The sequence below is a fragment of the Gasterosteus aculeatus genome, chromosome 1, assembly GCF_964276395.1.
Source record: "Gasterosteus aculeatus chromosome 1, fGasAcu3.hap1.1, whole genome shotgun sequence".
Taxonomy (NCBI): Eukaryota; Metazoa; Chordata; class Actinopteri; order Perciformes; family Gasterosteidae; genus Gasterosteus; species Gasterosteus aculeatus.
Genome location: NC_135688.1, coordinates 15,681,050 through 15,702,320, shown reverse-complemented (window position 1 = coordinate 15,702,320; position 21,271 = coordinate 15,681,050). Strand labels below are relative to the sequence as shown.

General features: G+C 45.7%; 1 protein-coding gene across 1 annotated transcript in view; it reads right to left on the bottom strand.

Moving 5' to 3' along the window:
- The window catches only part of maml2 (mastermind like transcriptional coactivator 2), a 33,061-nt gene extending 12,093 nt beyond the window's left edge, over positions 1–20,968 (bottom strand). Inside the window, exon 1 of the mRNA XM_040168445.2 lies at positions 18,392–20,968. Coding sequence (XP_040024379.2) covers positions 18,392–18,802 — 411 coding nt within the window. The 5' untranslated portion in view covers positions 18,803–20,968. The remainder of the gene's footprint in view (positions 1–18,391) is intronic.
- Between the last annotated feature and the right edge of the window lie 303 nt (positions 20,969–21,271).

Genomic DNA, 21,271 nt, shown 5'->3' with positions numbered 1-21,271 from the left:
CCCGGACATGTTGCAATCCGCTCCTGTGAGAGTTGGAAACCTCCCTCTCTGCATTTGACATGGAAAAAACAGTCCCAAAATAAAAGGAATAAATACGACTATTGTGTTCCTAAGGAGACATAATATTTATGCGCTTCCGCAGGTTGCATACTGTTGCGAGAGGGGGATTTCAGCTTGTTTATTGCCAGATATGAAACAAGAGCCCTCAGACCAGTGCCAATGTCATACACAATTCAGCTATCTGCTTGCAGAGTGCTGAGAAAGTGTGCAGCGCTCGGTTTAATTATAGGGTTTACTAGCTGCCTAAAGCTGTAAGCCATTATATCATATCCAGAGAAATTGAATTAAACATCCTGGATAGCTTGGAAATGTTTAATTATTTAAAATGAAAGTAAGGAAGCTGAGGCTGTAGCGATATAGCATGTATTCACAAGGCAAGTTTCAGTGAAATCAGGTCAGGGCGGGCTGCTGTGCCTTTCCTGTAACCAGTTCTCTACCAAGTCATGGCTTGTTTTTTTTTTTATTCAGCACATTTCAGGTAACCACAAGGTGTGCACAATGTATTTGAAACCATGACCACAATAAGAAAAAGTTACATAATTAGGGTGATGCCGAGAGGAGAGAATACTGTTAAAGAAATTTGCTAAATTGTAGTTTTGCTAAAATTCCTTTTCCTGTAAGCCTCACAAAGCCTTTATTTAAAAGAGTACACGCCAAGACCGCCGCCATTATCAAAAGTGATTCAGAAATTTGGGACCGCCTCAAATTGAAAATATTATTTTTATAATCCTGATGACAAACCTACAAAAAAATATTGACGTACATACATATAATGTATGACTTATATGACGAAAAATATACTGAAGCCGGGTTTACACTGTTGCAGCGAGCGGACACTTTGACGGGTAGTTTTACTTTATTTAAAATACCAGTCTGTTTTAGTAATGATACTCCTTAATAATTATTTAATTGTGGTTTTTCTCATTATTTTTTTTTCCAAACAACCCTTTGAATCCTATTCCAATAACGAAATAGACCTATTTAATCTGTTCAGATCAGGCAAGGGCCATAAGGTTGCAGAGGGATGTGCGTTTAGGTTCACGCTGTGCTTTCCTAATCAGGCTGCCGTGTGTTGGGACGAAGCAGCACACTGCAGAGGTGGGCTACTTTTGGCTCATCAGCACTTTGCATCCCCACACTTCCTGACACAGTTGTATTAGATTGAGGCTGCCCTCCCGAGAGCAGGCAGGAGAGAAGGATGAGCAGCAGCGGCAGCAGGAAGTAAAAAGGAAAAAAAATAGAGAGAGAGAGAGAGAGAGAGAGAGGCAGCTTTGTGGCAGCCTCTGGGAAATGAGAAGAGATGATAAGAGCTCCTTTGAAGGGAAATCATCCATTATGTTTACCGAAGGCCAATTTTTCAACAGTTCGTTAGCTTCAACATTCCACAGAGAAACTTGCCATTTTGATAAAAAAAAATAATTGCAGGAAGCGACACTTCTCAGTCAAATATCGGCTCGCCATTATGTCGAGATTAAAAGCAGAAGAATTCGAATCACTTCTTGCATTGGCACGTCCTTTGTTCAAAATCAAGCATGTGAATCTAATGCGATGTCCCCGGAGCTAAAGGAGGCTCCCCTGAAAATATGCATGTGGGGCCCCTTAAACAGAAAAATGGACAAGCAATGCTGGTATTTCTGCAGTTAACCGGTCAACGCACAACCAATACAATGATAGCAGACATGGAAGCAGAGTCATTAGTCCAGCTGATTTTTGAACAAAAAAGTTTTCCATCCAATTATTCTCGACCTGCTCACATATACTGTACGTCGAATGGCCAATTAATTGTACATAATATGTAATGAGTGCATTCTGGTGTCAGGGAGAGTTCAAGAGCTGTGCTATCTGGCAGTCAGATTTCCCAGGGTGGCAGTGAAGCAGTGAAGTGATCCATGAAAAAATATGGTGTGTGTGTGTGTGTGTGTGTGTGTGTGGGAGGGAGGGAGAGGGCAGACAGGCAGACTTTGCCAAGGCATCACCAGCGAGGCCACGCCACTGCCGACGTACCACAGGTCACCAACATCGCAGTGACAGGCCGTCACATCACATCACCCGTGGCCGTGTGGCTCACAGAGCTCCTGACGCTGCTGTCGCCTCTCATCCACATGTCATCCTTAACCAGAGACACATTGACGGAGGACAACTGAAGGATCCCAAACTGAGGAGCGATCCCACGCTGCACTTATTACCATTGCTTCCCGGGTAAAAGAGATCCCTTCCATGAAAGACTTTGTTTTCTGAACTCTGAGCAGATTTGATTTAACCGCCTCTTGATGTTTAGCCGCGGCATACATGTACGTGTTAAAGACGGCTTCCACCTCGGCCTTCAGCAGGTCGCTGTGAGAGAGCGAAAGGCGATGGACATGAAGACGTGGCGCCATTTAAAAAGCAGAGCGCGAGTCACCGATACATCTCATGCCTTTCAACTGCATATACTCTATCGTAGGGTCTAATTGGTAACACATGCTTAAAACACCCAATGGAGTTGGAAACACCCTCCATCGGCTCCTAACCAAGTGCTAATGGCAGCGCACAAAAAAAAAAAATGCAAGGACACGCTGCGTGTGCAGTGATGACATGTTCCTTGCAAACTGGAATACTGTACGTGTCCACTTAAATGTCGAAGGCGGGAACTATTTCCAGGCTGGGAAACTCGGGGGTGTAGGAAGTTTGACAAATCACAGTAATAAAAATGATGCTTAACATCCGAGGCTTATGGATACGGATATATTGAAAATCACTACAGACACCAGAGGTCACTGTGTGAATGAAAAAAATGAAACTAAATCCTCAGGGTCAACCATCCTGGATGTTAGGAATAGTTATTTATTGATTTAGAGAAGGCAAACTAGGAGAATACCAGCACTGAATCATGGGTCTTTTGGCAGCCTGGAGATATTGATTGACACATTATGTTCCAGTTATTTCTGTCTATATCAAATGCAATAACATAACATGAAAGTAATGAGCCACAAAAGACAATAGAAAAATCTCATGTTGGCTTCTACGAAAACAAATCCATTGTTAAGCAGGTCTGAAGTTCTCGGGAAGTGTTTGTACCCTTAAAAAGGCCCTTGCCATACAACCACAAGTACCTTTTTCCCAAGGCCTGCCTCCGGTCATGCCACAGGAAAAGGCCCATAAGCAGGGAACAAGTTCCCTTCCTGTTTTCAGAGACGATTCCTATGGCATGCAGAGCCGTTTCCTGCTTGCTAGGCTCATTTCACCATCTCAAACATCTGGCTGCTCTTCAGCGTGCAGCTGCTGCACGGTGAGAGCCAGCAGTGCCACTGCCGAGTTGAGCAACACTGCCATTCCAGTCGTAACTGTGGCCACTAGAAATGAAAAAAAAAAAATCAACTGGCTTCACTAGCTAATGCAAAGCGTCCGAACAATACGTAGAATCTATAGCAAAATTGGATGAGATGATCTTTAAATTGTGTCATAATTTGTACTTACAGGCTTTGTACCAGAACGCCTGTAGTTCCAAATCAGGAAAACAATATGCGACAGTGTCTGATGTGATTGCAGCAAAGTGCTCTTTAGCAGCATTGCTGTGGCAATTTCCCAGTGAAACAAGGATCCATTTTACATCCCGTGGGAAACCTGGGCTGAGTGGTTAATGCTGGGCTAATGCGGCTTCACTCAGCCAGGTCTTGATAAGCCTCGTGCTTTCAGAGGAGGGAAACACATTTAGTGTTTTAAACCGCTTGAATAGAGAAAGCTTGGAAAAATCCACTAGTTGAAAAGGGGGATACTTGTTGAGTTTTGTCATCCCTCAGCTTTCACTCAAACACACACACACACACATACACACTAGACAGGCCAGTCGTCACACTAATCTGCCCTCATGCTCTGAGAGAATCCTCTGCTAGTTCAGTTTGGAAAGGGACTGCTGCAGCTAGAGAGTAGGAAGAAAAAAATAAATGAGTGGGAAGCTTTGTTTGACTCCTACTCCTATCAGTGCTGACATTCCAAATAAGGTCTGTGTAGACCGGTGCTGGCAGAAAACACTGCAGAGCTCTCACAGACTCCGACCAAGGAAAACGTCTGTGTGTGTGTGTGTGTGTGTGTGTGTGTGGAGGGGTTGGGGGAGGATGGGTGGGGCGGGCTGGGGGGGCATTGGGGATCATGGAGCAGAAAATATCTGACCTTTAAAAATGTATCATCAGCCTGGCATTTCCCAGAAGGACAAAAACAAAACATCACATTATACTGATGTATGTTAGATATTAGCAAGATATCATCATCCATGAAAAACAAACAATTCAGTCAAATGTTATTCAGAAAAGCTGCAGAAGAAAACGAGTCCCAGCCAAATGTTGGTGTGAGCTTCGTTTTCACAATCATATTTACAAAGAAGCTGCAGCATGAGGCCATCTGACCAACAAGCCTCGATACGCCGGCTTTACTCTTCATTCCCAGCGCCAAGCAGACTAACACAGCCCAGTGGTTCTTTGTGGGGGTGAAGATCCAAAGAAGAGCAAAAAGCAGAGTGAATATCGGGCACAAAATTCTGCTCTGGCCCGGAGAGAAGCCACACAACTTCACACGCAAAGGCCGCAGATTGGTTTCAAAGCCCGGGACCTTCTTGCTGCGAGGCAACCGTGATAACCACCACACCAGCTTGCGCCCCAACAAAAGTAAAAAAAAAAAAAAAAAAGATGCGCACAGCTTTAGGTTTTGGTTTATAACTTCCTGTTTTTTTTTTTTTTTTGCATAAAGGCAACAAGCGTCTCTCCTATTAATAACCTCAATTTGGGCAACTTTGGCGCTCACAGTAGCAGGGAGAGTTGAAGGTTGCGGCAGCTTATGTCTCAGAGCAAGTTCCTACCTGCAGCCAGATCGTGTGTTTGTTTAAATGGGCCTTGTGACTCAACGCTTTGGTTTTTTTTTTTTTTTTTTTTTTTTACATGTCGCAGCTGGTGAGCGAGAGAAACAGTGGAAAAAAACAACTTTCCACACGATGTGTTCACTGACATTCATTCAAAAGTTAAGGGAAAAACTAAGCAAACAATGTGATTTCAACCAGATTAAAAAGAGGATTTGTGAGGATAATGACACTTGTGGAAGAAATGATCCCCCAGGCATTCTATCTCACCAAAAATAGTCTATAGCAATTAAAATCAGTGGCATCTGCTCAAGTAAATATCTACTTCGTTGCTTGGAAATAGTCAAACTGTTCTTGATGGCAACGCGTTAGTGTTCTATACAGTAGTTTAAAAATCCTTCATAATTACATTTGAAAAACCAATTGGCTGCTACTACTTTAATAAATATAAAAAAAGTCACTTGTATGTATGTAGCAGGACACAACTTAATTGAACCGCTGCTCGGACAACACGTTCCCGTCCATGAGGCGATCGTCACAGCGGCCGCCAAACGTCCCCGTCCGTAGAGCAACAACGGCCTGACTCTACAGCGGCTGTCAACAAAGATAAACTGCCAGGCCACAGTGGGAAGTGGAAATAGAAGGCAATCCATCTCTCACTTCCGGTGTACACGTTTCCTAGCTGACATACTGTTGAAAAATATCAGCTTTATGCAAAGTGACAAAGTTATTTTGTATTATTTCGCCATAAAATGCAGCATTGTGAGGGTTACCAGAGTATGCTGCTAGTGTTGTTACAAAAATAAACACATACATTTAGTGTAGATGTGATTGTTTTTACACATGATGCTGCTCACCCTATTAGATGAAAGTTACATGTATGGAGCTATACACATTTCCATGGAAGCAAATGATAATATTTGGTCTAGTTGGAAGAGATTATACTGCTTGCTTGTGTGGATTTCACAGCTCAACTGGCAAAGGCGTCTCTTCACTGACTAGACAGCTGTTTTTTTCCCCTCGCTTTGACTACTTCAGGCAAAACAGATGATCTTGGTGATTCAATCTCTGCCAAGGCAGCATAACAGAGGGGAAAATTCCCTCTCTCCGAGGGAATTAATTCACTGGGAATGACAATGAGGGCAAACGCAGATAAACATTAAGTGTCGGTATTTCAGTCGGTGCTTTGAAAAGTTCTTCTGGTGCAATGTCCCAACTACTGAAGAGGACGTTTGACTAAATACATTAAAATATTCGACATTCTCCAAGTTAGTTTTTCATTGACATTTTAGAAGACCACTTGTACTATAAATGTCTAACCCTACACAAAAACACTGAACAAAAAACAGGGACAAACAGTGTGGCGTAGAAGGAAAACGATAACACGCTCGTTATCTGATGGCGGCGCAAAAGATCAGTTAAGGACCAGATACGAGTCAAACCAAAACAGTGTGCAACGAAGAAAAACTGCAGTTCTAAAACCTTTAAGCGGTGCATGTTTAAAGACGCCAACAACGCTGTTTGCGTGTGAAAATTACAACTGGATACGGTTCACTCAGCCTCGCTGTCAATTTGCCCCCAGCGGCTCCAAAATCCCTTGTGGTCAAAAAATGCAAACGGTTGACGCGACACTTTTAACAAAGCAAGGCCAATTATTATGAAGGTTTTATGTTTGCGCAACTTTGTCTAAACCGTTACTGCCATCTCTATCCACGTCCTTCCTACACACCCCGTCGGGAGGATCTGCCGCCTGCTAAGTGCAAGTGAGTTTGTGAGCTACAAGACAGCTCCATGAGATGCTTGATTACCAAACTGGAAAAAACAACAACAGAAAATGGGATATTCACTGTATTTTATGTCCAGACTTCAGATAGGGACTTTAGAAGATTTCATGATTAAATATTATATTTCTCTTTTAGTTCTGGAGGCCGATGTTGAAAATATTGCGGACCAATATATCTCATTAGGTACCTTTAGAATATCGTCTGCACACAGTGTCCTGTGACAAGTACAGGAGATGACAGACAGCTTAGTCAGTTGGACGAGGTTCTGCCAAGTGAAGGACTCGAGGATGTGAAGTGAAGAAACCGAATAGAACACGTACCACCATTTGGACACGGCTGAGTGAAGCCGGACCACACAACAGCATAGGTTATGGCATGAAAAGGGAAGGCTTTGTTGCCGGATGTGGGAAAAACATCCAATAGACTCTAAAAAAAGCACAGGAAGGAAACTGGGGGTGGGGTGGCAGTGAGTAGCAACGGGGGTGTGGCGGTGGCGAGTGGGAGAGAGAAAGGAATGCTCCCTTCACTCGCTTTCTCCCTCTCGTTATCAACACACAATAACCCCACTTTCTCACTAACCGCTATGAAAATTATGCAGCATCACAATTTTGACCCGCAAGTCGGGAGGGAGGGAGGGAGGGAGGGGGGGGGGGGGGTCAATGATTGTTTGACATCGAGTAACAAATCGGCCCAAATAAATGTGCGGGGGCCCCGTTACAGGGAACATTCTGTGTGGCTCTGTACTTACACAGGCTGATGAATCTTTTTTTAGTTATTGAAATTGGGGTCCACTTGGCGAGCATATGTTTATCAGTCAGAGCTGGTTGAAGGTTGACCAGCAGACCACACGTATGGTCTGGTGTCGTCCTAACTTCTGTATTCGGTGTTATATTCTTAATGCGTTTTCAAAACACGATGCCCTATTTGGATTTAGTCCATGAGGCCTCTTAACAACAGCTCCCGTGTAATTAAAGGATTCACCTCCTTAATTGCTTTGAGACTCTTATTCTGGAGGCAAACCTCCCCAACTGACTTTAGCAGAAGGTTTAAATACACAATTGTACTTTTGGAGAGTAGAGATTTTTCTTTTCTATTTTTAGTGAATGGGGGGAAAAAAAATCTATTAACCAGAATAAGGACCACTTAACATTATCCAAGTAAAGAGGCCTTTAATGGAGAGCAAGAAGGTGAATATGAAAGCCCCTACGGAGAGAGTAGGAAGCACTTCCATGAACTTTCCTTTATTAATGCGGTTATTTCCCTTGTAGCTCAAAATACACCTAAGAAAAACACGTACCCTGTTATGTAATCCCATACGACACCACCGTGCCTGATGCTTCCACTTTAGGGGACGATGTTTACAGCTGTGTTTACCCAACTTAAATTGGCTATCATTAAGGAAAAACCTCTGCTAAAACTCTGAAGGCAAATATTTCCCTTTACTTCTCATGCAGGCCAGACGCTGGTACCGTCTGCAGATCTCCGCGTGAGACTCCATGTTTCTGCTCATTACCCTTCGTGTAATCCCTTCACGGTGGGAAAACAGATTCCGCTCACTTGTCATGCAAAGATAACATTGTGTTGACATTGTACAACATTACGCACGCTTCATCCAATTTCAATCGGCTGTTGGCCTCATTTGAATAGAAGGCGGGGGGGAGGTGGGGGGACCACTGTTGTGGGCCAATCAAAACCCGGCACCAGGACATCTGCAGGTAAAAAAGAATCGAGATGTCGCTCTTAACCGCTGCGCGGGATTTGTTTGATACTCGAACAAACGGCGTGAGGATCAGGACTGAATGATCAAATCGCCAATCAGAGTATCCAGAGGCGCATGCAGCCCCTCCGTCACGGCAGGCCTGCTTCCTGTTGAACGCACGCGGCGGATGATTCGACGGGACAGACGAAGACCAGAGATGATCCCCCCCCTCCCCCCCCCGGGGTTTCACCTCCCGCGTGCTGCGGCTCCAACGGCGGTGTTTGTGTACCTCTAGGTGAGGTGGCGAGGGCGGGCCGGCGCCGTGAGCCCAGCTCAGCGCCGTGACACCGCACCGCAGCAGAGCAGTAACGCAAACATTACGGCTGCCACTTTGGCAGCCCTGTTGGCGGCGCGCTGGCAGGAAACAACAGCATCTATGTTCCTCCCCTAGACCCGGATCTAATGCTCTAGACAGGCTGGTCTGGCAGTCTGAAACATTTCAACTAGGATTTGACAGCTGTGGGATTTTAAAAGCCTTACAGCAATAACTAGATTTTTCAAGCAACTGGCATTTTGTTCATTCATCTCCGACCACGTAAATGCCCCTAAATGACAAAGATTTAAAAAGGTGCCCTGGAGGTTTTTACTCGCTCAGAAGACGGGTGGGGCAGACGCTGAAATCGCAACCACTGAGAGGAAATTCCAGTTTGTTCCAGCTAATATGTCTTGATAAGAACTGGGCTTTAACACGACTGTGCTCATCTGGGATCACAGTAGCTTCGCTACAACGAGCCCAAAGAAGAATGAGCGCTCAATTTGATTGACATTTGGAGGTAAAGCCAAAAAGTGGCCGCAGCCTTATTGTTGCCTCGGAAAACTGGGCGCACGCAACCTAATGCAGTATGGACGTGGACGGTTAAATTGTGATTACAACCGACAGTTGGGGTAACAAAGTTCTCTCTCGTTTTCTCCTCAGAATTAAATCTGTCAGTCTGAGGTTCCCAGTCTTATCGCTTCCTGAAATAACGTAAGATTGAATAAAACTCCTGTTGGTTTGATTCCAATTCAAATGATTGTGTTAGGAGATCGCTGTTGCCGTTTAGTGTCATTGCAGAGACAGAGAAAGGACCCGTGCATTTTTTCTTCAGGAGGGAGAAGATGAAGAGGAGATGTCAAGGACTAGAGACAGAGGAACTGGAACAATGTTTACTCGAGCTGAATTAGTTCCCTCCCGATACTCATTTCAAATAAAAACAACGTCGGCGTCATTGTTGCAGACACTGCAAATACTCCGTGTCAACACGGTTGTGACTTTCGCCTCTCCTATTTTTCACATCTATAATATTCCCCCGAGGTCGAACATTTCCACCATGCAAATGGGCTGAACTAGGACTTTGAGCGCAGAACGCAGGAGCGGGAGGGACAGAGGAGGAGGAAAAGTGAACGCTCGTGCCTCTTTTCAGCACTGCGCCACTCCGGAGCCTGGGAACTTCTGCAGCTCGGCCGGGCTCTGAGAAATATCCTGAGCTATAATGTAAACACGTCTGAACTCTGATCTAGCGTGGCCCCACCCCCCCCCCCCCCCCCCTCCCCCACTTCCAGTTTAACCCGGAATTCAAAAAGGGGTATGCCAGTGACATCAGGAGCCCCACTTTCTCATTTCCTGAGCGGGGGGGGGGTAATGACCCTGGGGAGAATGGGCCGTTTGAAGTCCCGAAGAAAAAAAAAAAAAAAAAAATAGAAAGCTGCTCTGCTCTGAACCCAATTGTTCCCACAGAGGAATGGAGGTGGCTGCGCACATTTGCCTTGGAGTGGTTTGGTCCGATAGATAAACGCTGCGAAACTCGTTAAAGCGCGGCCTGGAGTAAAGAGTTACGGCACGGTGAAGACCACGTCAACACCTCCCCACACCCGGTTACCCCGCGGCGGCTGTGACATCAAGATCTGTTCAGACAACAAGTCCGGGAGCCTCCGACGTATCGGGGAGCTGATTGTCAGATAAGTGTGGGAACAGTTATGGACGAGGTATCGCTTAAACAGTCGGCCCCAAATGAAAAAAAAATAAAAAATAAAAAAACGCCGCAGCTGTCGAGCGGATGTACACACAGAGTGCAGAATATGTGAACACTGCTTTTCTTTCACCTTGCATGCACTGCACATAAAATACACCTGAACATGCTTGTTCCCACAGGGCTCCGGTTTCAGCACAGGGTAGCAAAGCACTTGTGGAAAGACACTCCAAGGCTCCTACAGCTCCCCCTCCTCCCTCCTTCTCCCGCCTTTTCCCCCCACCAAACACACACACACACACACACACACACACACACACACACACACACACACACACAGAAAGAGAGAAAGAGAAAATCCAGCCCTCCCTTCAATTAAGTCAAGCAGGAAAAACCTGACAAAACCTCAAAGAGCTCTCTCAGCAGAAGGAATCGCATCAGGCGTGAACCTCTACAAGGCCCCTCTGAAGACGTAGATGAACGTAAACACGGGCTATTCTTGCTAAGTGGTCGCCCTCCAGCTTCACATATATTTTACCTCTACAACCCCGACGATAAAAAGAACTGTTTTCTCAGTCAAATGGCTTAAATAGATACCGTGCAGCACTAATATATTGGTCCTCCAAAAAATTCCCCCTTGACTTTGTCGGCGCAGACGGGTTTGTGTCTCGAGGTCCACGTAATGCTTGAAATTCAAAACAAAGTGCCGGAAACAACGGGAAGCGTGCTGAAAGCACAAATCAACAACAAAGGGATACAGTGGGGACTCTCTAATCCAAACCCCTCGGGAGTGGAGGTATTTCAACCCAGCGAAATGTTCAGTGGGATGAAACACAGAATAGTGGGGTAATTCATATTCAAAACATGAAACGAGTCGACTGCACAGTCTAATTTGCAGTTGGAGGATCAGCAAGGAAATTTAAACAATTCTGCAGCCGCTTTGGAACTCATTTTCACATTATTGGAGTGCATCGGATAGCAGGTTAGAGTATTAAATAAATATCATGAAAGGCTCCAAAGAATGAGTATTTTCTTATGCATCCATCTGTAGACTTTTCAATTAAAGAGGTCTGTGTGTGGCATTTCTGAGAGCCATCAACAGAAACGCAATAAAATAATCATAAGTGTGTGTCTATGATCACCTGAAAGTGAGAATTGCTGTAATTTCTTAAGGTTAGAACCATGATTCATATCTACGTTGGGAGTGGGTCCCCTCTTGTTGTTTGCAATCTGCAAAATGAAAAAATGTGACTAAAGGAATGAACCAATCACGTACAAGTACTTAAAAATATCCGTTTCTTTAAAATTTCTTCTCTGGACAAAATGTCAACATATTCCATTTAAAGTAACATCACACTGAGAGTAGCAGCAAATTATCACACTTGCAAAGAGGGAATCAATCAAGGTTTGGTACTTTTGCCAAATATATGACCTAATCGGCCATCAAAATTGACGTTGATAGTCTTTCTATTGATCAACTATATGATTAAGCGATGAATGGTTTTAGCCCTAGACACATCACATTATACTTGCTCCTTTAATCAAGTGAGAATAAACAATGCAATGAGCCGTTATGCTTCACTGCCCTGGGTGTAAATTAGCAGCGTGGACAAAAAACAACACAACCTGCCCCACCGGGGAGGAGATGTAGCAATCATGTATTTTCTACAGTGTTGAACGCTGTGTCTGAAGGTAAAGCCGTTACCTTGCACGCTCCACTAGAGGCCACGGAACCTCAGCCAAGGACCTCAAGCAGATGTCTACGGAGGAAAAGGCTTTTAACCCGAGACGTGCAGCCGTTCCAGAACAACTACAGGCTAAATTTACCCTAAAGACCCGGCTACTTTATACCTCACACAGCAGCGGAGCAGACCCGGCCCACCTGGACTCTCAGAGGCCCGTGTTCCCCTGAGCTCGTACACGCTTCCATTGGATCAGCCCTTGAAGACCGAGGAAGAGATCTGGTCTGCTACATGATTTCAGCAGCCCTCTTCAAAGACGGATACAGCCTTCCCATAGGCCGCTGAATAAAACATAAGGCGTGTGCGGCAGGCTGGGTTTTGTGCGTGTGTGTGTGTGTGTGAGATGGGTGGTTGAGTGGGGGAGCGGGAAGAATTCTTTTTTTTTTTCTCTTCTCTTCCCTTTTTTTTTTTTTTAATACACCGCCACTAGACATACTGTAGAAAAGAGGATCTCTGAATGCCTTTGATTTGACACACATCCTCACTGCCCTGCTGGGTTTCTGGAAGCCTTTGTCTTCCCCGATTCATATGCATTTTGGTTTATTGTGGCTTTTTTTCCCCTCTACGCATGCACGCATATGTGGTAGCATGGAACTTGTTCACAAAATCTAAATTAATCCAGAAAAAGAATGAAAGTGTGCTCATTTCAGGAGGAGAAGGCGATGGAAATCTTGCCAGGTACAGAGATGTCCCAGATTCACAGAGCATTGTCTCCACACAAAACTGCTGCTTCCGCACCGTATTTGCTGAGCCTGCTTTGTTTGAGACAAAGTGTACCGAATAAACCATATTCTTTTATTTTTACAGATTTATTGCACAATAAATGATCATCCAATCAGAATCGTTTTTTTAAATGAAAAACATCAACTCAGAATAGTCAAAGTTATGCAGCTCATACAAAAAGGGGAGCGAAGGAACCTTTATGCTTTTCCAGTTTGAATGAAAGACTACAGCTGCGTAATCAATAAATGCCTCTTGTTCAAAACCACCTTTACTCCAGTTTACTGGCACTCCGGCATCTCATTGTTCTCCGTCATTCACCGAGACACGGAGCTGGAGACAGCTTTTACTGTACACGGTGTCTCATTGGTTTTTTCTGGGACAATCCACATGCTCAGGAAGTGATGCATGTTTTCAGGCATTTACACTTAACGCTGTTAGCTGGGTTACCATTGGCTGGCTGGACCGGGAAAAGACCGCCAGTATCGCTGCTTAGCACAAAAGATGTCCTGAAAATGAAAATATTTTTGGTCCTGACTTATGACATTGTGACACTGGGTGATATTAAAAAGCAGTAGTTTATGAAATTGTAAATGTTTTAATATCTCCAGTAAACAGTCATTATCTCAAAAGGGATTGGAAAATAAAAGCTCCCTTGAGAAATGACAGTTATCAGTGTTGTGTTTTTTTTTTTTTTGCCGCTCACAGATCTGGCGCCTGGGTTGGCCAATCAGAGGAGGAGCTGGCGCCCTCCCTCGAGGACGCCGCAATCACAACCACAGAATTGATGTGTTAAGTCGCGGCGAACACGTGTATGCTGATGTGTTGATCCTAAAACGACGCCTACTGGGGCACAGGGACATTCATTTCACGCGCGATTTAGCCAGAAGACGATACTGTAGCTTAGCGAGGAATCAACATACTGTCCAAACAAATGTCATCCAGAGGCAGCAATTTCCTTGGAAACGGACCGGGCGCAGCACTCGCTTTGTGTGTGATATGAACAGACTACCCCCCCCCCCCCCTCTTCCTCACACACGAGCTGTGCTTGCGCAGATCTAGCCGGTGCTAAAACTTTACCAACCGCCATCGGATAGGACTGTGGAATGTCCAGAACATCACGTTACATGCCTCCACCCCCCCCCCACACACACACACACACACACACACACACACACACACACACCTATTACACAAGTCTGCGGATCTGGCTGATGCATTTCAGTTAAAGAGACGCTGTCATGTTTCCCTTGGCAAGTTGCGTTGAAGACCCCTGCTGTTTATCTGGCGTCAATCAGAAGACACGATGGGGAGGGAGAGAAATCAGATTATTATTCACCTCGGGAAAAAATGTTACCGCCTCAAATGGATCTGGAAATACTCAAAACAACTGATCATAAAAATAAATATCTATAAAGCAAATTAGCTCCCACTCCAACCACATGCACAGCGTACTCTCACGTCAGATGGTATCATTTTATTGTAAGAAATCTATGGCGGATTGTAAATGGAGGATGATGCATTTCTATCTGCCACTTGTGTACAATTTTTGAAAATCGTGTTATATTGTTACCGTATGTGATCTCTTGATAAACAGCCTTTTGAGGAAGCTACTTTTTAACCATCATGAAATAGCACATGTGCAAACGCTGTGTAAACTAGAGTATGTGATACATATTCAAGTGCAAGTCATTAAGATTAGGACATTTTAAATACATATTCCTACAAAAAGCACAATGTAAGAGCTGAATTGGATTGCTGCTGTGTTTAAACTCCATCTTGGAATAAGCACTAATGCCAAATAGAGGGAGGAGATTACCGGATGGCTTTCCTTCAGTATGTGAAGGCCTATCTTAATGTGTTTCAATCAGAGCACCATGAGCTGCACGACTCATCTCTACACAATGGAACACGCCTAATCACATCAGGCTTACGGCGCGGCCGCGCTGTCAATAAAACGGCCCCCACGTCGATTCCACGCCTCACTAAAGGGGACTTAAAAAGTAATTCAGCATCCAGACCAACTGAAAGCCAGCTACCGCTAAAAAGAAAAGAAGAAAAACTTCACCCGTCCCATGACAACATGGGAGTGATCTGTGGGATGAACACGGAGCCCTACTTCATTCGCCGGGTCGGGTAAAGCTGTGGGCTCCACTGTGGGTGGCCCCCATGGACCCGGGCTAATTGTTTCACAGCTCCGGCGAGCCAGGCTGAGATCAGACCACCGGCAGCTCTCGTTCAGCGGTTCAACAGCCAAACAGGGTATGCCAGGAAGCACTTATAGTGCCCACCACACCTCACTCTCTCTCTCACAAACACACGCTTCATCCATCATACATGACCACGGGAGAGTAGCCGGGCCTTTCTTTTTTGTCCATGCCGTCAATCCACTGGACTGATGCACTGGATTAAGGAGGTGTGACTAAGTGGGTTATGTTGCAACGTTGGCTGAACAAAATGTTCTTGAAATATAAGAACAAAAAAAAAATGCGAATAATTGTGATAGTTGGAAAAGAAATACATTTAAAAAAAGAATGTTTGTGACGCAGGTAAAGCATTTAAAAATCATGAATTACTATCAAAATCTGCGAGACAATAACATATGGTGGTCGGCAACTCCTTCAAAGGACACGATGCCAATCAGAGCAAAGTCTGAAACAGTAAACATCAGTGTGTGTTTTTCGGCGTCCTACCCTCTTAATAATATTGCTAACCATCCAACCTGAAACATCTGATCGGACAAAAGCACAGTGGCCTGCCGTTGCCGGGGCTGACCTTTTGTACAGGATGCCGCAATCGTGCCAAACACATAAAGCTTGAGGAGTATTTGTGCGCTGCGCCTTTACAGTAGATGGTGACAGGAAACACAAGGAGAGAGAGAGACACACACAAGTTTTTGGCCAGATTTTAAGCGGTTCAGTGATTCCTGTTTTAGACCACGAGATGACCAGAACGACACAGTGAGTTGCAAGTGGGACAACACGACATCGGCACACAAAGCACTTTCCCCGTTGAGCGCTTTACACTCCTCAGATCGGTCACTAGAACAAGACGGGGTCATTACAGAATCCTCCCCGTGCACGCGGGACTGTTAATCACCAGGCTTAACTTGCCTACTGCTTTTTCAAGGCCTGTTTGCCTTAAAGTAAACACGTGCCGGAAATGTATTCAATGGCTGTAAACACTTTTATGGGGGCCTCGTGGTTCAAACTGTTTCATGGCCAAGCACATCTTTCAGGAAGGCGCTTAGTGAGCCATTTGTTAAAAAGGCGTGATAATAGGGCGCGACAATGCAGGGCGTGCTACATGCAGTGTGCGGCTGAATATTTGTTTCTCAGGCTTTCGTTCCGTGTCCCTGCCGATAGGCAATGCAGGATGATTACTGCGGCTGATCTGATGAAACCCAACGTCTGTACATCGTAATACGGGGCTACGGTTTTGTAAGCTCTAGCGTGACCCATTTTCTCTGCCGAATGCATTCACAGACGCAGGTATGAAGGGAAAAGATAGAAGGACGGTTAGTGCAGAAATAAATAAAGAACGCAAACTATGAATCCATAAATATCCAACAGCTTTCGACCGGTTCACGCGGGCATTATGGAAAAATCATTTTTTCTGAGTCGTCAGATAAGTAAGCTCTCGTCTTTCTTAGTCTCCATTTCTCCAATTTCATCTAGAAGAATATCCTTTGTTAATCTGGTCTCAATGAGCACCGTTGTTAAGTGCTGCTCACTCTGCACTCCCAGGCAGGCATGATCCATTGTGTTGTTTGGTCCTCGCTCGGTGTACATTTCCAGCACAAATTCCAATGTGAACAGTCAATAACATGCACAGATGTGACCATTGTAGGAACCTGACTCCTAAACTCGGAAAAATGTCCTACGTTGAACTACAACTGCCCTCCTGGAAGTATCGGAAACACAAGCCATACTCTGTTTATAGTGAGAGATTAAAAGGAAAGTATTTATTTTCAAGTTATTCTAGATGTTATTTGGTTTAATTTGCAAGAGATAGCTATGCAGGATTTAAAGTGGAAACATGCCGTTTAAATGTATTAACGGGAACTTCGGCAACGGCTGCTGTTCTGCGTCACCCATCACCACGAATTGTTAAAAAAAAAAACATTAACCTCAGGGTTGATAGAAACATGTACGCCAGGATCTCATTTCCTCCTCCCCATCTTGCTGCACTCATCACTTTTATGTAGAACACGCTACTCCAGAGTGAACATCAGTAACCCTGAAACAGCACATGATAATGATGTTCCCTGACCTCTTTTAGACAGTCAATATAATCCACCACGTTGCGTCTTGCCTCCCATCATCAGCCTCCACGGCTGTACGCTTCCTAACAGCATGAAAACTAAACATGTGGAAAGCCAATGAAGCTCTGCTGCCCTTTATGTTGGCACCATACATCACTGTGGAATATGCACTTTTTAAATATCATGACATATCCTGCTCAATCCCTGGGATGACAATGAATGAGCTGACGGAACATTGTTGCCCTTTTAACGGCTTTGCTGGAAAAACATTTTTTACATTGTTTATTTTTCCATCCAACATCTCCAGCAAATCTAGAGCGGGAACATCTGCGAGCTTTCACCCTTTTGACATCATATTGAAACACTGCTTGGGAAATAATTCATACTCTGGATGCTGAACTCCCTCATGTCCAATGGAAGAAAACAACTAAATAAATCTCCCCTCTCACTGGCTGTGCTCTTGACAGGAAGTCGGTCCTATCAGCACTAGCAGGCACACAGAACGCCCCGCTGGGTTTCGGTTAAGTTACCACAGGTCTGTTGTTAAGGGGGAATATCCCCAAAACTTTACAGTCCTTCATTCCCGATATCCTTTCCTCTAAAGATGCTCCCAATAAGGTGACACGGCTCCTTCCGCGATACAGGATCGCTCAGAAACAAAAATAAACCACGCTGTTAACAAACTCTTTGACAAAACCCTGCTCGATGGCAGGTGGCATCCTCTTGAGGGTTTAGTAACTCAAATCGACACAAAGCAAACAGACGTTTCTGTAGTGTGCATCTTAGATGTCTTTTGGTTTGTTTTTTAAAACGCAGCATCTGCATCCCTCTCTTGGGGTCGGCTGCAGAGCGATGCTGACACGGTTGCCGTTAAATGCGAAACATCCCCGTTGTCCCGAAACGATTTCCTCTGAACGGAGGGCCTCGCCAGCCCCCTTTCGTGATCCCGTACCATCCCGTCCGCTTCAAGGCCCTGACGCTGCGTCAGCAGGACCAGGAGCCGAGAGCTCATGGCTCTCTGGTGTCCATTCCGTTGTCCCGTGAGGTCGGACGGACCCTTCTTGGGGTCATTTGTGCACAAACGTGACATTTTATCAATACTGCTCTCAGCTGAGCGGCAGATTGAGATATAAACAAGAATTTGTGTCAATGTTATTACAAGCTGTCCTGTAACGGTTTGCCACAAGTACCCTCAGGCTTCTTCATCATCATCACAATTGTTGGCAGTAAATGATACGCATTCATTAACACCACAATCATCAAACTGGGTCTCTCCAAAACTCACCGCTATGCGCGTGGATATCTTCTGCTCGCCCTCGGCGCCCTTTGGCTCTCCGTTGGCCCTGCTGTACTCTGGAGGTTGCTGGTTCGATCCCCGGCCGCCCTTCGTCTTCCGGTTCCCGGGCCCCTGGTGGACTATGTTGAGCAGGTGAAGCGTGCTGTCGTGCTCCCGGTCCGAGCTCTCGGCCTGACCCCTCTGGTAGCGGTTCTCGCAGGTGGAGTGGTGCCGCCTGCACAGCTCGATGCGGGCGCGCAGACGCTCCACTATGGCGCTGTGCAGCTGCGGCACCGCGGAGCCTCTGGACGTGGCCCCCACGGGCCCGTTGCCGACCCCAGCGGGCATGGTTCCTAGACCGACACCCAACATGGGTGCGAACGCCCCTGCAGCGGACTGAGCAGGGGTCGCTTCTCCCATGCCCGCGGGAACCCCGACTAGTTGGTAGAGCTTCTAATGGACCACGGCGCGGGCATGGAAGGACACGAGACGCGTGCACGCGGCTACGATCCCATGTGGAAGGAAGAACACCACACTGCCAGCGCCGTCGGCTCACTTGAGAGAATTACGGTGGAGCCGCTGGTGTTCGCTCTAATGCCAGACTGACAGGAAGGTTACAGTGATGCTGGCTCGGAAAGTGAGATACGGTCGGTGCAAACTCACACAATGGCTCCTCGGAGGCGTCCAAAAGTCCCAATGTTGCAGGTTCGTATAAGTGATCGCTTCCTCGGGGTGGGTAGCAGCGCGCTGCGGTGTCGGCTTGTAATTAAAACGGAAATGATTTACAAACACGTAAAAAGCTCGTGGATTCACAGCTGGAGGAGATCCGCTGGAGCTCAACGACGCGACCGCTGCTCGCAGATGAATTCTATTCAGTACGTAATGCGCGTCTGGACGATTCAAAACCACGGCACGCACAACTTCGGTTCCATCGGTGGGAACGCCATCCTACTTTCACTCAAATGTGGCACCCTTTGGGAAATAGTCCTTTGAAAGAGAGAGAGGGGGGGGGAAAGGATAGAGACTGCGAACTGTAAAATTAAAAAAAAAATTAAAAAAATTAAAGTCAGCGCTTAGTTCCCCAGAACGGGAGAATCGACCAACGCGCCACATTCACGAAACTTCCAAGACTCACGGCATTTTTGTTTGGATTTCAGTGCTCGCTCTCGCGCTCTCTCTCTCTCTCCGTCTCTTTGCCTTTCCACCCGGGTGAAAAGGATCTGGTGGTAAATTACAAGTCAGGAACCGCGCAGCGGAAACGCGGGGGAGCCGTGGCACGCACCGACCGGGATCCGTCTCTCCAGCAGCCCATTGACAACCGTCTGTCCGTGTTGCGCACCGACGCGATAGCGGAACTACAATGCACAGACCCCCATTGTACCAACATTCCTCCCCTGACATAACGCACCCGCCAGGGTGTCGCGGGGTCCAATCGCGCCCTCTAGTGTGCGCGGACGCGACCGCGGCGGCGGCGCTGCGCGTTGCGTAAGTTAAAGCTGACGAAGCGGGCGGAAGGTTAGAAATAGTTCATTGTGATGGTGTGTGACGAGTGAGTGTTTGTGGTGTGTCGGTACAAAGAGCAGAAGGCGCTTCAGATGTTGGTAGATCCAAAAATAATTAACTAGAATAGAAAACAACAGAACACAAACTCCAAATGTCCCATAAACCCCCGGTGACGTGGTGTCAATGCAACGTCGGGTGAAACTAATATTTTGTTCTGTTTTTAACAGTACCATGTTCATGCATTTACCCTTGTTTAAAGCAGTGTGATCTCACAGAGATGTGAAGGGGATTTATAAGGTGGTCCTGGGCGAGAAGGCAGGGTGAAGGTTTTACAAACACACAACAATGGACATACATAAAATGACAGGCTTCAAAACACAAAACAATAAGCTTTAAAAAAAAATAGAAAATTGCCTAAAAAAAAAAGAATTGTCATCCAGTGCCAAGACAATCAGACAACCAATTTGGGCCTTGATGATGTGAAGTTGAAATACATGTTGCAGCTCATTTAAACTCCCACCGTGTTCTCCAGTTTGACTTGTCAGCACGAACCGTATTCATGCACAATTACAGCGCACATTTGAAATCACACTTACACGTAACATTCTAGGAAGACAACGTTTAACCCAAGCACGACGGTTAAACTGTAATGAAGAAAACTACTAAAGCGATTAACCCCTTTGTTCCCCCAGAAAAGCTTACATTCAAATAGGGTCCTTCATTTTCCTTCTGGAAACAGGAGGCAGCTGCTGTGCCTGAAGTGAACTGCAAGCCATTTATGCAGTGTGTTCTTCAGTACCTTGAACCTGGACAACGTTAAGGTCAGCTATGGTTGTCACTCTTCCAACGAGCTGCCGCGAGCCCCCCAAAAGCCCGCACAGGTGGCCCACTCCTCGCGCAGCCGTCTCTTTCAAGCCCGTCGGAGCGGACAAACTACTCCGTCCGGACGGTAGAAAACGGGCCCGCGACCCACAGGTCGAGAACGACTGCTCCACACTGTGGATGAAGACCTTGTGGTGGAGGCCAGCACACCAAGGTTCACACTAACTAGCAGGCAATCACACGGAGATATTCACAGAGACAGGATGCATGTTTTTTTTTTTGAAGCAGAAGGAAACCGAAAGCCCCACAGGAAAACCACAAAGACGTGTGGAAAACATGAAAAGTCCACTCAGGAAGAAGCAAAGAGGACAGCGAAGCAGTGGTAACAGTCTTACCTTGATGCCCTTTAAAGAGGTAGTAATGAATTAAGCATGCGTGGTGATGCAACCTGGCACTCACTCTGGTTTTCGTCAGGGATAAATGAATGGATTTCATGAATACTTGATGAAAATGAATGACAATGGGAATGAATAAACTATTCATAACTATAACAGGACTCTTGCA